Source organism: Aptenodytes forsteri, unplaced genomic scaffold (assembly GCF_000699145.1).
Source record: "Aptenodytes forsteri isolate BGI_AS27 unplaced genomic scaffold, ASM69914v1 Scaffold201, whole genome shotgun sequence".
In the NCBI taxonomy this organism is placed as follows: domain Eukaryota; kingdom Metazoa; phylum Chordata; class Aves; order Sphenisciformes; family Spheniscidae; genus Aptenodytes; species Aptenodytes forsteri.
The window spans coordinates 581,499-595,136 of record NW_008796209.1 but is presented as its reverse complement, the minus strand read 5'-3'; the positions used below and the strand labels follow the sequence as shown (position 1 = coordinate 595,136).

The following is a 13,638-nucleotide window of genomic DNA, read 5'->3' as shown; positions in this document are numbered from 1 at the left end:
CGCGGCGGGGCCGGGCGCTGCTCCAGGTTACCCACGCCGCCCCTCCTGAAGGTCCGGCCCCGCTCCTGTTTGGCGTCCGCTGCCGCTGCCCCTCTTCCCAGGGGCCGAGCTGGGGCCCCCGCCCAATCCCCCAGCGCCTGATCGCGCTGCCGGCAGGCCCCTGCCCAAAGCCGCCGCCTGCCTGGATGGGATTCGCCCCACGCCTGCGGACGGCGCGAGGCTCGTGAGATTTTGGCAATCTCCAGCTTCCCTCGGATCCACAGCACGTGCGGGCTCCGGAGGCTGCTGCCAGGAGGGCTGCGCCCACGCTCCCGCAGAGAGACCCAGGTCCCCGTCCGTGTGACGGCCATGTCTCTTGGCCCCAGGATCCGTGGCAACGGCCACTTCCCTGCCAGCCACAGACTTCTTGGGGTCTGGCTTGCCCTAAAGGGCTCGGAGGACAAGTCCTGCCCGAAGTGGGGCTGGCCCCGCAGAGCTGGTGCCCAGCAAGTCTCGGCCTCTCCCAGAGCTTTTAACACCGCCCCAGGCCGGGAGCTGCACCCTGGCCGAGAGGTGGGTCACCCTGGCTGAGAGGTGGGTCACCCTCCCTTCCACAGGCCGAGGTGTCCCCGTCCCCAGTCACCCTCGCAGTCCCCACAGCCCTGCCCCGACCCGGGCAGCCCCGCGCTGCCGGGGGCCTCATCCAGCACCGACGGGGTGGGGGGGAAGAACAGCACAGCACCTCCGGTACTCTGCACAAGCCTCCTCTGCGCTCCCAGCAACAATAAATACTAATAAATACAAACTCTTCCGCACTTTCTACTCCCAGGTCTCCAAGCTGGGAGCAGCACCGGCAGAAGGCGAGGGCATGTCCATGGAGTGCCGGAGCTGCTCCCCAGCCCCTGCCCCTCCCGGGGAAGCCCCCTCGGTGATCCCAGCCCTGCTGCAGGCCGCGGGCACGGTGTCCGTGCTGCTCAGGAGGATGGGGGCGCACGGGGAGGGCGATACTTCAAGGCAGTGCTTGCTTGCTGGCCCTTTACTCATCTCTCCCCAAAGTGTTGGGTGGGAGGCTCCCTGGTAGCCCTGGGGGATGGAGAAGGTCAGGCCCGGGGTGAATAGCAGGGGTTCCTCGGCATCTCCGTGAAGGATTTCAGTTCGTAGGGGATCCCCGAGTCGACCTCGATCGACTTGCGGGAGAAAAGCAGCCGGATGTCGTCGTGAAGGTAGACCTTCCCCGACTTGGAGCTGTGAAACCTGAGTGGAGACAAGAGCAGGGCGGAGGGGCCTCAGGCTCCCAGGCAAGGGCAGGACAGCCTCGGTGGGGGGCACAACCCCCTCGCCAAGGTGGCCATGCTCCGATTGCCTTCAGAGGGACAGAGGCCGCTGCCCTTGGGCAGGATGGCAGCTCCAACCTCCCCAAAAGAGCGGCCGGTCCTTTCTCCTCCCCAGGGCGAGGGGGTCAGGCTGCCATCCCCTCACTCTGGCCTGCAGGTTTGGGGAGACGGGGACACATGGGAGGGGAGCCCAGGGGTGACCCTGGGGCAGGCGTCCATGCCTCCCAGCGTGCCCTACCTTAGGTGCATCAGGTAGCAGAGGACCCTGCGAGGTGGGCCGGAGCCCGGTGGGTCGCTGGGGGCCGCCGTGGCCCCTTCCTCCTCCCCCACGGGCACCAGGAAGATGCGGTGGCGTAGGAAGGTCATGTGGTTGGCCGGCATGTCCTGGAAGTCGTACGTCACCAAGAACATCTTCACCACAGTCTTGTTGGGGTTAAATAAGGTCTGGGGGCAGAGGGGTAGGGGGTGAGAGTGGGAAGGGCACCGGAATGGATCCGCAGGGCAGGGCTGGGGCATCTGGAGGCAGCAGCACCAGCAGGCCCGAGGGTCCAGGAAGACCCACACCAGTCCCGAAGGGCTTAGCCTGAGGCTCACAGGTCAGTCCTTTCCACCCCCCTCCACTCCCGTGCTCCTATCCCATCCCCGCTGCACGTACACGCTCTTCTGCCGAGATCCCATCCCTCCCCACCAACCTCCTCCTTCCCTGCATCTCCCGTCACCTTGTCTCCCTGCCAGCACCCCAGAGACCCTATGCTCCCCTCCGCTGTGCTGTCTTGGGGGCCACGTACCCCCTCCACACAAGCTTTCTGGCTGTTGCCCTGCCAAACAACGTAATGGACCGTATCCACACCGGGGGGCAACCGGAGCCCACCCAGCCCCCTCCCCATGGCGCTGCCAAGAGGCCAGGAGACGACTCACCACTTGGATGGTTCCAGCTTTGGGGACACTGTAACCCTTCTTTCCCAAGGCCTCCAAGTCAATCACTCCCTGGGGCAAAAGAAAGAGCACGTGAGAGAGGGAGAAAGCCCACGGAGAGCCCAGCCGGGAGCAGGCACAGAGCCGAAAGCCCCCCTCGCCAGGAATGCCTGGCACAAGGCAGCAAGAAGACGCCCAGCTCAGTCCCTCTCCGGACCGGGGGACGAACAAGCAGCAACGCAGAGGTGACGGCAAAGCAACAGCCACAAGACGGCTGGGCGGCAGCCTGCCTGTTTATAGGCCTGCAAGGGTTCCCTCTTCTTTGCTTCTTGGGTTAAAAACTGCTCCTGGCACAGCTAGCCGTCTCCTCGGGTAGGTGGTTGCTCGAGCCGCACTCTCCGCAGAGGGGCAGCCCCCAGGATGCGCAATGCCTGGGTACAGCCCCCACTCACCTCCCACACGGCCCCAGCCCTCCCTCATCTGCGTACCAGGAAAGGCGAGGGCGCGCTGTGTTCGGAGATGTCGAAGTAGGTGACGTCAACAGGCAGGGTGGCGTGCTGGGGGCAGTAGGAGCCGCTGGCACCGATCTCTGCCGTGAACCCCTCGATCCTCCCCGATGGTGCAAAGCGCCCTTTTAGGATGGACTCCTGAGAGAGGGGGGAAGTGTTAGGGACCTTCAAACACCAGTCCTGCCCCTCGCCTCGAAGCTGCAGGTGAGATCACCCCCATCTCCACCGCAACCACGTGTCTGCTTGCCCTCGCGCGTCTCCCGGCTTTGCAGAGACCAGCCATGAGGGGCCCTGGCTGCTCGCTCTGAGACAGACCCATCCTGAATTGGTGGGCTAAAACCAGCCATCTAACACAGAGAAGCAGTGAGAGCGCCTCGGCTCAGCCCCACAGCAGCCACCTCAGCAGGTTCCAGGGTCCTGGCGCATCACCCAAGGATCTGCTGGCTGAGACATCCTGCTGGTGGATGGTGGCTGTGTGACACGGCCACTGCACGCCAGGCCCTTGGGGACAATCAGCCCAGCCCCAAGCCAGGGATCCTGTCAGGTTCAGCCTCTCACATCCATCACCAGCCCATCCTGGAGCCCCCAGAACCCACCTCCCTCCCTGGCAGTTACCTCAAAGTTGCCCAGCAGAGCGTGGCTGACGGTGGTGGTGGCCCAGGGCACTGCGGAGGACCTGGTACCCCTCCGGAGGCTGCTCCGGAGATGTCGCCTTGGAGAGAGGAGAGATTGGTGTCAGACTGGAGAGCATGCAGCCCTGGGCTGCCCTCCCCAGGTCCCTCTGTCCCTTTCTTTGGTGGAGGTTGAACCCACTTTCCTACTCACCAGGGGCAGAAGAAACCTCCCTCCACCCCACAGCCTGGGGTCTCGTGGAGGGGAAGCACCCGGCACAGGGAAGGGACCCGGCGCAGGGAAGGGACCTAACCTGACCCTCCCACAGGGCTGTGGGGTGCTGGAGTGGCTGGGCACCCCGAGCCCCCACGTCCATCCCGCAGGGCTGCCGGGACACTCACGATTTGAGGCGCAGCCCGCTCTTCAGCCTCCTCCCGACCACAGTGCAATCTGCAGAGCTCTGGAGGGGACACGAAATAGAGAACCGTGTTAGGGCAGCAACCGGGGACTGCGCACCCTCAGGAGGTGCCATCGCCCCTTCCACTGCCCCATAAGCATCCCAACAGATCAGAGAGGCTCCCATCCATGGGGAGCCATCAACGGCCCCTGCAGGGGCGGCCAGCAGGGCAGTGTGAGGGCTGCGGTGTCTGGTGGAGATGTGGGGCTGCCCAACCCCCAGAGTGGCTCTGCTGGGGATGAGGGTGTCGGTACCCAAGCCGAGGGTGCAGCGCACAGCTCCTGCCTCGCAAAGCAGGTCTCAGGACCAGCCCCAGTGACAAGACACCCCCAGACAGAGCCATGCACCAACACCCCTTTGCACCTCCCAGGGAAGGGAAGGGTAACACGTACGATGAAGATCCCCGACCAGCCCGGGAAAAGTCTCGTCCCCTGGTGATTCATGCAAAGTCCTCAGTAGTGCCACTGGGCAGAGGGGTGTGCTGCCCGCCCCTGCCCACAGCCAGGCTCCTACAGCTGTAGGGTGGGGGGTTAAAGCCAGGGCCACACTGCAGCCTCCTTTCAAAGATGTCCTCTTTTCAGGGGTTTTCCCTTCTGGAAGCCACACAAAGGGCAGCACAACACAAAGGGATGATGGAGCTGGCTGGCATGACCGGGTGGGAAAACCAGGGAAGCTGCTGGAGGGCTTCACTCTGTAAGGGCAGTGCTGGGGGGCAGCTGGGCTGGGGGACAGTCACCAAAAAGGGCACACGGGCAGGGATGGAGCTGTGCCCCGTGGATGGTGTGTCCCGGCTCCAAGCAGCAAGAAGCCAGGGCAGCTCTGCTGTCGGTCTCTGCGGGTCCTTGCACCATGGGATGCCCCAGGGAAAGAGAGGAGCATGCCAGCTCTGGCATGAGCCTGCTGCAGCCTCAGCTGGCAGGACATGGTGAAGGCAGGGAGCTGGCCAGGAGGGGCTGGTAAGCAGGGAGGAATCGCAGGCAGCTCCTGAGCTGCCAGGGTGGTTGCAGGCCTCCGGAGTCTGCCCCATTTCTGAGTTTGTGGCACCCTGGGGACATGCCACGGGCACCCCAGAATTGCAGAAAAGCCAGTGGCATCTCTGCACACAGCACTGGGGCTCCCACTCTCTGGCCAGAGCATGTCCAGTCCCACTCCCTGCCACCAAACCCTTTCCCTGATAGATATCACGGCCAGGGACTCAAGCCATCCCACCCCTCTGCCTTCCTCCCCATCAGGCAGGCAGAAGACAGCCACCTTTCCCAAGCCTGCTGGTAGGTCTGGCTTAACGTGAAGTTGTCAGACACTGAGTGTGGCCACACGCCACACGTCCAACTCCTGCTGTCACAGGGAGATCATGTCCTGTCCGAGCAAGGCTCTCCAGGCTAAAGAGCTGGTTGCAAGCAGAGGATCCAGTGACTAAGAGGTGTCAAGAGTCGGTGACAGCCTATAGACCGTGTGTCCCAGGGCTGGCTGTCAGCCACTGTCCTGCTCACACCAGTGCTGTGGCACTGGGACAGGACAGGGTGCTGTGCCACGACGGACCACATTGCCCACGAGGGCAGCCCTGAGCTCTGGGTGTCCCCGGGCCATGCCCTGCCTCCCCCCGAGAGCGATGCTCACCTTGGCTGTGGGAAGCAGGTGATTCCAGAATGGGGCCCCCTTGGCATCAGTGCTGCGGCAGGCCGTGGGCACCGCATGGCATGGCAGGACCCTCTTCCTTGCCGGCGGGGACAGGCTCTCGTCCTCAGAGCAGGAGTCGGCCACAACCTCACCAGCAGGCAGCAGCTTTCTTTTGGCCGGGCAGCTGCTGCCGCTGAGCTGGCTGCTCCCACAGGGCGTCTTCTCCAGGGAGCTCAGGTTGCTGGGCTCAGGGCTGAGCGCTGTCTGTGGAGCTGGGGGCTCCTTGCACCCATTGGCCACCACTGGCCATTCCTCTTCTCCGCTAGCCCTGCTGCTGTGAGCTGGGTTGCTCCCTGGCTTCTCTCTCCTCCCACCAGAGTCCAGCCGGGCTGTTTGTGCAATATTGTGCAAATCAAGGTGAAGCAAGTTGTGGCCACTTGCCCGTTCCCCATTCTCCCCATAGTCTGTGGGCTGATCCCCTGATGAGACAGGGCAACCGTCTCTCATGTGCAAAGTACTGCAGGCAATGTGCTGGGGCCAGGAGGAGGAGGAGACATCCTGCGACTTGTCCTCTCTGCTGGCCTTGGGGCTGTGGCTAGGGCTGCCCTCACATCGGTGCTCCACCACCCGCAGCCCGCTGTGGGAGAAGTGCTGGGCAGAGCCGCACAGGGATAGCTCCTCCACCAGCAGACCGTCCTCGAAGGTATCGTCATCATCCAGGGAAGCCTGCCCAGGGCCCCCGTCGCGCTTGCCGTCCACCCCCCCGCCACCCCAGTGAGTTCGTTTGGGATCTCGCCCCCCCTCCGGAGTTCGCTGCTCGGGGTAACCCCTCTTGACAGCTGGCCGGCTGCCTGCCCGCTGCTCCGTGCTCTCAGAGGAGCTGGAGAGATGGGAGAAGATGGACACCTGGTAAACCTTCTGGCGCTTGATCTCTGTCTCGTTGTAGCCCATGAGGATGCCACGGCGGGTGCAGCGCTGCGAGGAAGGCTCCAAGGGCGCCTCTCCACTGGGCTGGGACAGGCTGGGGTCTGTGCCGCGCTCTGGGGGCAGGGACGTCTCCGCGTGGATGTGCCGCATGGAGCCTTACTTGCCTGGACTCTGAGCGGAGCTGGAGTCAGAACAGCCCATGCAGCAGCAGGAGGGGGACTGTAAAGTGCCACAGGTCAGGGTGCGAGGGCAGGGGGTGGGAGCTGGACCCCGCCTTGCTCAGGACATCCGGGTGAGCCCTCTGCTACGGGGTGCACTGCAGCGCAGCATCTGAAAAGAGAGAGCGGGAGGACGGAGATCAGCCCGGGCTTTTGGCCGCAAGGGACTTGCTGGGACGCGGGCAGCTCCCCGTACAGCCCAACTCGGACCTCTCTCTGGGGGGACGGGAAGAGGAACCAGGCTGGTGTGGCTCTCCGGGGAACCCTGCAGCGTCACCCACCTGCAGGATCAGCACTTTCTTCCTGGCGTGGGCACGGAGAGGAGTCTCCAGCTGGGCTGGAGGCTACTGGGGACAAGTCTGGACAAGTGGGGAGAAGGGGGCCTGCCCTCTGCCAGGGACGTGATGTACTTGCACTGTTCTGGAGCGCAGGAGTCAGGCAGGTCAGACCAGTCCCAGGGGCTCAGGCCTGTAATCACCCCTTTGGGCAACAGCAACAAGATCTCCCGGCGCTGGCCAAGAAGATCTGCCCCAGCCGCATGCGCTGAATGAGGCAGGGCTGGTGCCCTATGCTGCCAGCCCCAAGGCAGGGACATTTCCCCTGGCTGGGTAGCCTGGGGAAACCTGACCTAACGTTCCAGCTCTGCCGGCTTGGACCAGAGACCTCCACCACCTCAATCAGCAGCTGGGTGGTACCAGGGGCTGCAGAGCCCACCGTGGGCTCCTGCACCACCCACCCACCCCTGCCTGCCCTGAGGGCCTGACCTCCTCCGTGCTGCACGCGCCTCACTTTCGATTTTCAGCCCAGTTTCAGAGCTGTGAAAATCCTGGCCCTGAGTTTTTCTGGTGTGATAAACACTGAAATGGCTCCAAGAGCTGAGATGCAGGAAAAGTCACCAGCAGGCTGAGGAGCTCCAGAGCCTTACAAACCGCCTGTGCCTGGCAGCTCTGCCCTTTGCCTGTCCCCACAGCTCTGTTCTCGTGGAGCAAAGGCTTAGGGGCAGGCGTGCAACAGGGGAATCTGTTCTCCAAGTGGGTCAAGGCTATCTGGAGAGCGAGGCTGCATGTGGTATTTTGACCCCCGCCGTGATGAGGATGGGAAAGTGGCGGGCCAGGGTGGTTGAGCCCAGGGATTTTGTTTCCAAGGAGTGATGAAAGGCATAGCCATGCACCAGCGCATGCTGGGGGCTGACCAGCTGGAAAGCAGCTTTGCAGACAAGACACTGGGATCCCGGTGGACACCCAAGCTGAACGTGAGCCAGCAATGTGCCCTTGCCACAAAGGCGGCCAGCAGTATCCTGGGCTGCATTAGACACAGTATTGCCAGCAGGCTGAGGGCAGTGATCCTTCCTCTCTGCTCAGTACTGGTGAGGCCACACCTGAGAGAGTGCAGCAAAGGGCCACGAAGATAATAAAGGGACTGGAGCATCTCTCCTATGAGGAAAGGCCGGGAGAGCTGGGACCGTTCAAGCCTGGAGAAGAGAAGGCTCAGAGGGATCTTATCAATGTATATAAATACCTGAAGGGAGGGTGCAAAGAAGACGGAGCCAGGCTCTTTCCAGTGGTACCCAGTGACAGGACCGGAGGCAATGGGCACAAACTGGAACACAGGAGGTTCCCTCTGAACATCAGGAAACGCTTTTTTTTACTGTGAGGGTGACCAAGCACTGGCACAGGTTGCCTAGAGAGGTTGTGGAGTCTCCATCCTTGGAGATACTCAGAAGCTGCCCAGACACGGTCCTGGGCAATGGCTCTAGGTGGCCCTGCTTGAGCAGAGGGGTTGGACCAGACAACCTCCAGAGGTTCCTGCCAACCTCAACCCCTCTGCGTAACCCGCCACGCTGCAGCCTGTCCTGGCTGCCCCCGACACTCACCCCTCTGCAGCAGAACCCCGCTTTGCTCCGGATTAAGTTCTGGGTCCCGCAGCGGGCGGCCGTTGGCACAACTAGCTGAAGACACCTGCCAGCCAGGCACCCCCCAGAAGCGGCGTGGCTGCCGTGGAATGGCTCCCACCATCACGGTGTGCCTCTGAACCTCTGCACCGTCCTCTCCAGCTCTTCAGTCTGCACAGTGGCTCTGAGGGGAAGGAAAGGGGGAGATGCACGGCTGGAGTGATTCAGATGCTTTCCCGGAGAAGGGCGTTAGGGTACTGCCTGCCTGTGGGGTCACACAGGCAGAGAAGGCAGCATCAAGGCTCAGCCCCTCTCAACCCCAAAGGCGACATACGTCTCGGCCACCTGAGGCAGTGCTGTGACCTTGATTTCCATTTAAACCACAAATACTTTAAGCTAAGCTGTGAACTCTCATACCTGGCTTGTATTTTACATCCTTTTTGCATGGGTTCCTATATGAAAACCTGTGCATATGAACAGATCCCTGCTTCTTTCTGGTGACCATTTCATGTCTTGCTTTCCAAGACACTGCAGATCACCAGCAACCTCTGGGCCTCCAGCTAGCTGCTGGTCTCATGTCCACCTCCTGCCCCTTTCACCCACGGCACAGGACACTTTCTGGCCCTACAGACAAGGAGAAAAGCTTGCAATTGTTTTCTTTCCAATAAGAAATGCTTGGCAGGGAAGAAGCCAGGAGCCTGACAGCCCTGAGCCATGATGGTCCCCACCAGCTCCCCCCAGCGCAAAGACAGCAGTCCTTTCACGTGCACAGCACTCACCTGCTCAGATTCGCCCTTGATGCACGACGGAGATTTGCAGATGCAACACAGCTCCCATGCGGTCATAATCCACTGGCACCACAGCTTTGATGCCTGGAAGGGGGGCAAGGAGGAGAGTCAGCTTGTCCTGCAACACCTTCAGAGTGGGTAGGAGCCCTCGGGCACCTCCACCCTCACCTCTCTGTGGCAGGGGCAGCCCATAAGCTTTGCTGGCCCAGGAACCCCCAAGTGAAGGAGGAAATGCTGCCCATCCCTGGGGACCATGGCCTCCCCGCCTCCCTCCCCATGCAGCCCTCGGCTGGGGACTCACTGCAGCGGCTGTCCAGAGGGAAGCTGCCATCTGTCCCACTGGGCATCCCCCCCCGAGCACTGTTCTGAATCTGGAAAGAGCAGGGCCAGGCAGATGAACAAAATCCCTGAAGGGATGCTCAGAAGCACTGAACACCCAAGCACACACCCTTTCTGGCACCCTGGTCCCGCAAGTTCTGCATCCCGTCACCTCGCAGGTGGGAAGTCAGCTTCGGCAGGTCACTTGCTGCGCTCGCTGCCTGACCTCGCCTGCCCCAGGAAACGGGTTGTTCTTTCATTACATTTCCAATAAGATTGGTGATTAACAGGCAGTCATGGCCAGTCCCGGAGAGCCGGCCAGCCCAAAAGCCACCGCCAGCAGTGCTGGGGAAGAGCACCGCCAGCGACCAGCCAGAACAGAGATACAGTACACCAGCTCCCTAGCAGCAGGGCAAATCAACACCATAGCATAACAAACCTCTGGTCCAAAACCTCAACAAAAGCTCTTTGTAAAGATCAGCTCCTCCTGGCACCCCACATGGGGCCTGCACCAAGGCAGGTTGAAAAGCAAGTGAATGCCCACAGCTGTAGGCGGACGCCGAGGTGGTAACACGTGGTGCTCTGCCGGCGTGGAAAGTTGCTGCTTCCCTCCTCTGTCCCTTGGGGAGATTTGTACTGTGACTGCGTGGCACAGACAACCGCTGGGAAGCAAAATCAGCAACCAGCGGCAAGAGTCAGTACGGTGCAGCAGGAGAAAGCCACATCCTTCCTGCGCATCCCCACAGCTGTAGGCGGACGCCGAGGTGGTAACACGTGGTGCTCTGCCGGCGTGGAAAGTTGCTGCTTCCCTCCTCTGTCCCTTGGGGAGATTTGTACTGTGACTGCGTGGCACAGACAACCGCTGGGAAGCAAAATCAGCAACCAGCGGCAAGAGTCAGTACGGTGCAGCAGGAGAAAGCCACATCCTTCCTGCGCGTGTCCATGCTGGGACAAATACGCAGTTTCACCTGCATCCTTTCTTTCCTCTTCCAATGTCCCTCTGCAGTCACAGCCCTTCGCTCCCCAGCGGCAGCTGCCTTTCGGGGCAATGGGTCCATCAGGAAAGGCTGACATGCTGACACCACAAATCCATCCCAGCCGAGACCTCAGCGCCAGTCACCAGCTGATGCCAGCACTAGCCAGTAGTGCACACGCCTAGCACAAGGGGCTGCACCATGTTTTGTCAGCCCAGATACTGTTTCTCGAAGCATCATGGTGGGAAATGCCAGGATCCCCCAGCCCACCCCAAAAGTGTCTCCAAGTACACCTTGGGACATCCTTGTACATCCCCCTGGAGGTCTGCCTGGCAGCCTGGGATGGGAAGCAGCTGGAGCACAGCACTGCTCCTCACTCTCCTGCAAGGCACTGTGGCCAAGGGAGGTTCCTGTCCCCCTTCCCCTAGCCTTTGGGGTTTCTCTTGGCTGTGTTTAGCTCTGCCTCCCAGGGCAGCTCCTCCCCGCTGAGAGCCCAGCCAGCTCGCAGCAGGGCTCAGCCTCTTACACCCCCCAGCAGGAGCCCCCCCCCCCCCCTAGAGAGCCAGAGAGCAACACCGGGACCAGGGACTCCTGCACGCTAAGCAGGGACGGGGAGGCAGCACCTGGTCACCTCTTCCCTTCTCCTCCCCTTGAGCCAGGCGTCTCCAGAGCCCTACTTCTGGCCACCTGGATGGGGAAGGTCCAGGTCCTCACCAGCTCAGCTGAGCAGCACAGGTAGCATCCCCTGGATGGAGCATGTAGGGCTCCAAGTGCCCAAGCCAAGAGTTTGGCCCCTCCTAAGGCCAAGCGATGGTGATTTTGCCAGTGTTTCAGCCTGTGCTCATGCTCTGACTCTAAGACAGGACTTAAAGAGCTTTGCCTGTTGGGCTCCTCCTGCTCTCTGCCCTGCTCCTGCCAAGCTCCCAGGCCCCCTTGATGCTCAGAGGACAGAAGGGGACCTGTGCTTTTGCCAGGGTCTCCCAGCACCTGGGTCCAGAGCTATGGCCAAGCACAGCTTTCCTCTCTTCCTCCAGCCCGGCAAGGCCTGGCGAAGTGCACTACGCTTCAACAGCCATGAAATACCCAGTGCCAAAGGACCTGCAGGGAGGGAGCGTCTCCCAGGCTCTGGGACAGAGACACTGCGTTCCCTGGGGACACTGAGCCACCAGATCCTGATGCAGGATGACACAGCCAGGCCTGGGGCGGTCAGGGACTTGGCTTACCTGCTGGTTTCATTCCTATTAGCACATCCAGAGGGGACCCAGGATTAACAGACCGTGGTCTCAGTCTGGTGGCAACAGAGCAGGATGGCGGGTGAGGAAGGGTCCCTGGCTGGGCGATGCAGCAGCTGTACCACATGCCAAGCTGCAGCCTGCAAAAGGATCTATTGCTGTTTTAACTGTACTATACTGGCCAGAAAGGAAGCGGGACGGGTGCGGAGGCAGCTCTGCCAGCCCGGGGGGCATCTGTCGTAGGGCAGGACCGACAGAGCCCTTGGAAAGGGTCTGGCAGCACAGTGCTGGTGCAAGGAAGAGAGCAAGAGCTGTGCCCGAAGGAGCCACACTCACCCCGTGGGGATCCATGCGGCTTCCCAGAGCAGCACTGCCAGCCAGTCAAGGGGACACACGGCCGGTGGACAAGAGAGGCTTTGGTCTGGGCATTGCTGCCTGGGGCACAGCACCATGCCCGGGGACTAGCAGGGCCGAGAGGTGTCCTTGCACCATTTAGACCGCAAAAAAACCCAAACCAACCCCAAACTGGCTTTTGCTGCCTTCCTCCCTCCTGCTCCCTCTCCTGGGAACTGCTAAGGAGACCTTCACAGCCTCACTGGGGGTGAAGCAGGAACCATGCAGCCAGGAAACAGAGGGGCTGTCATTACAAGAGGGCAAATTGCATCCTCGGTACAAGCAGAGCACAAGGCAGGAGAAAAGGCAACAGAAGCTACTGGAAACAGACTGCCTGGAAGATAAGTTGCAGCTCCATCGGTCCTATCTGAACCCAAGGAGGAGGAAGGAAATCTAACCAGTGGAAGTGCAAATCCAGAAGCTCCCTGGCACAGGCTAAGAGCAGAGCTTGAGAAGCGCCAGCAGGCAGAAAGTTTCCATCACAACCCTGAAAGACGGCGGCACCAGCAGCAATGCTGCCACCAGAGAAGGGTTTCTCCACAGCCTGACAGATTGTGCATATCACCGTCAGGAGAGAGACAGACACGTGAGGCTGGAGACCACCTCCAGCACCGTCCATAGGAGAGGTGGCAATCCTGGAGAGAAGATGGTTAGAGAGATGCTAGAGGAGCAAATTGTGCCTGAAAGGAAAGACGACCAGCGTGGACGTGGCTCTGGCACTCCCGTGAGATTCAGGTTGGGGAGGAAGGAGCTCAGACTTGGTGGAAACAAGAGAGAGGGAGGGAGGGAGGATGGAGAGGGAGGGAGCATCCCTATCCCTCTGCAAGGGCAAGTGCTGCTCTCAGGGCTCCTCAGGAGGCCTCCTGCTGTGCCAGATTTATGCAGCTGCAGAACCTCGCTCAGTGCTGGCCTCTGTGCAGATAACAGGGAGGAAGCCCGAGCTCAGAGGGAAAGGATGGGGCAAGAGGCAGTGCCCATGTCAGGAGTGCAAGCTCCCAGAAACCACCAGACAGCTTCTACAGAGTCAGACCCAACATCTCCCTCTGCCCTGCAGCACCCATGTTCGTGAGGTGGTGCTGCTGCTGCCCTTCCTCCCATCCCGTGGGAGGGGACACTGACTGGGTCTAGAAGCCCCTGTGGACAGAGCAGCCCCCTCTGCAGGGCACCTCGCTGGGGCTCTAGGCTGCAGCAGGCTCCTGAGGGGCTGAGGTCTGCCCAGCGACGTGCGGTGCCTCCCCAGCCCCAGCCCCACACACAGGTGCCGCAGGGACTGAGCCCTTCCGCTCGGCCGAGCCAGGATAACACAATGAAACCTCTCCCAGGAGCTTGGAGAGCCGGAGCAGAGCTCCGGGTCCGGGGGCTTACCCCTGCTCCCCTCTGATGCCCCACGTCTTGGCATGGACTGCCTCCGCACACCTTGCCCAGCTGCCTCCCGTGCAGGCAGCGACACTGACAATAGCCTGCAGCTGCGAAG

The 13,638-nt window shown here is 61.5% G+C and overlaps 1 protein-coding gene across 1 annotated transcript in view; it reads right to left on the bottom strand.

Moving 5' to 3' along the window:
* Positions 1 to 961: 961 nt before the first annotated feature.
* The window catches only part of FAM214B (family with sequence similarity 214 member B), a 55,103-nt gene continuing 42,426 nt past the window's right edge, over positions 962 to 13,638 (bottom strand). Inside the window, exons 4-12 of the mRNA XM_019474372.1 lie at positions 9,239 to 9,331; positions 8,442 to 8,643; positions 5,424 to 6,680; positions 3,751 to 3,809; positions 3,353 to 3,449; positions 2,717 to 2,875; positions 2,232 to 2,300; positions 1,552 to 1,757; positions 962 to 1,233 (exon numbers count right to left, since the gene is read on the bottom strand). Coding sequence (XP_019329917.1) covers positions 1,080 to 1,233; positions 1,552 to 1,757; positions 2,232 to 2,300; positions 2,717 to 2,875; positions 3,353 to 3,449; positions 3,751 to 3,809; positions 5,424 to 6,500 — 1,821 coding nt within the window. The 5' untranslated portion in view covers positions 6,501 to 6,680; positions 8,442 to 8,643; positions 9,239 to 9,331 and the 3' untranslated portion in view covers positions 962 to 1,079. The remainder of the gene's footprint in view (positions 1,234 to 1,551; positions 1,758 to 2,231; positions 2,301 to 2,716; positions 2,876 to 3,352; positions 3,450 to 3,750; positions 3,810 to 5,423; positions 6,681 to 8,441; positions 8,644 to 9,238; positions 9,332 to 13,638) is intronic.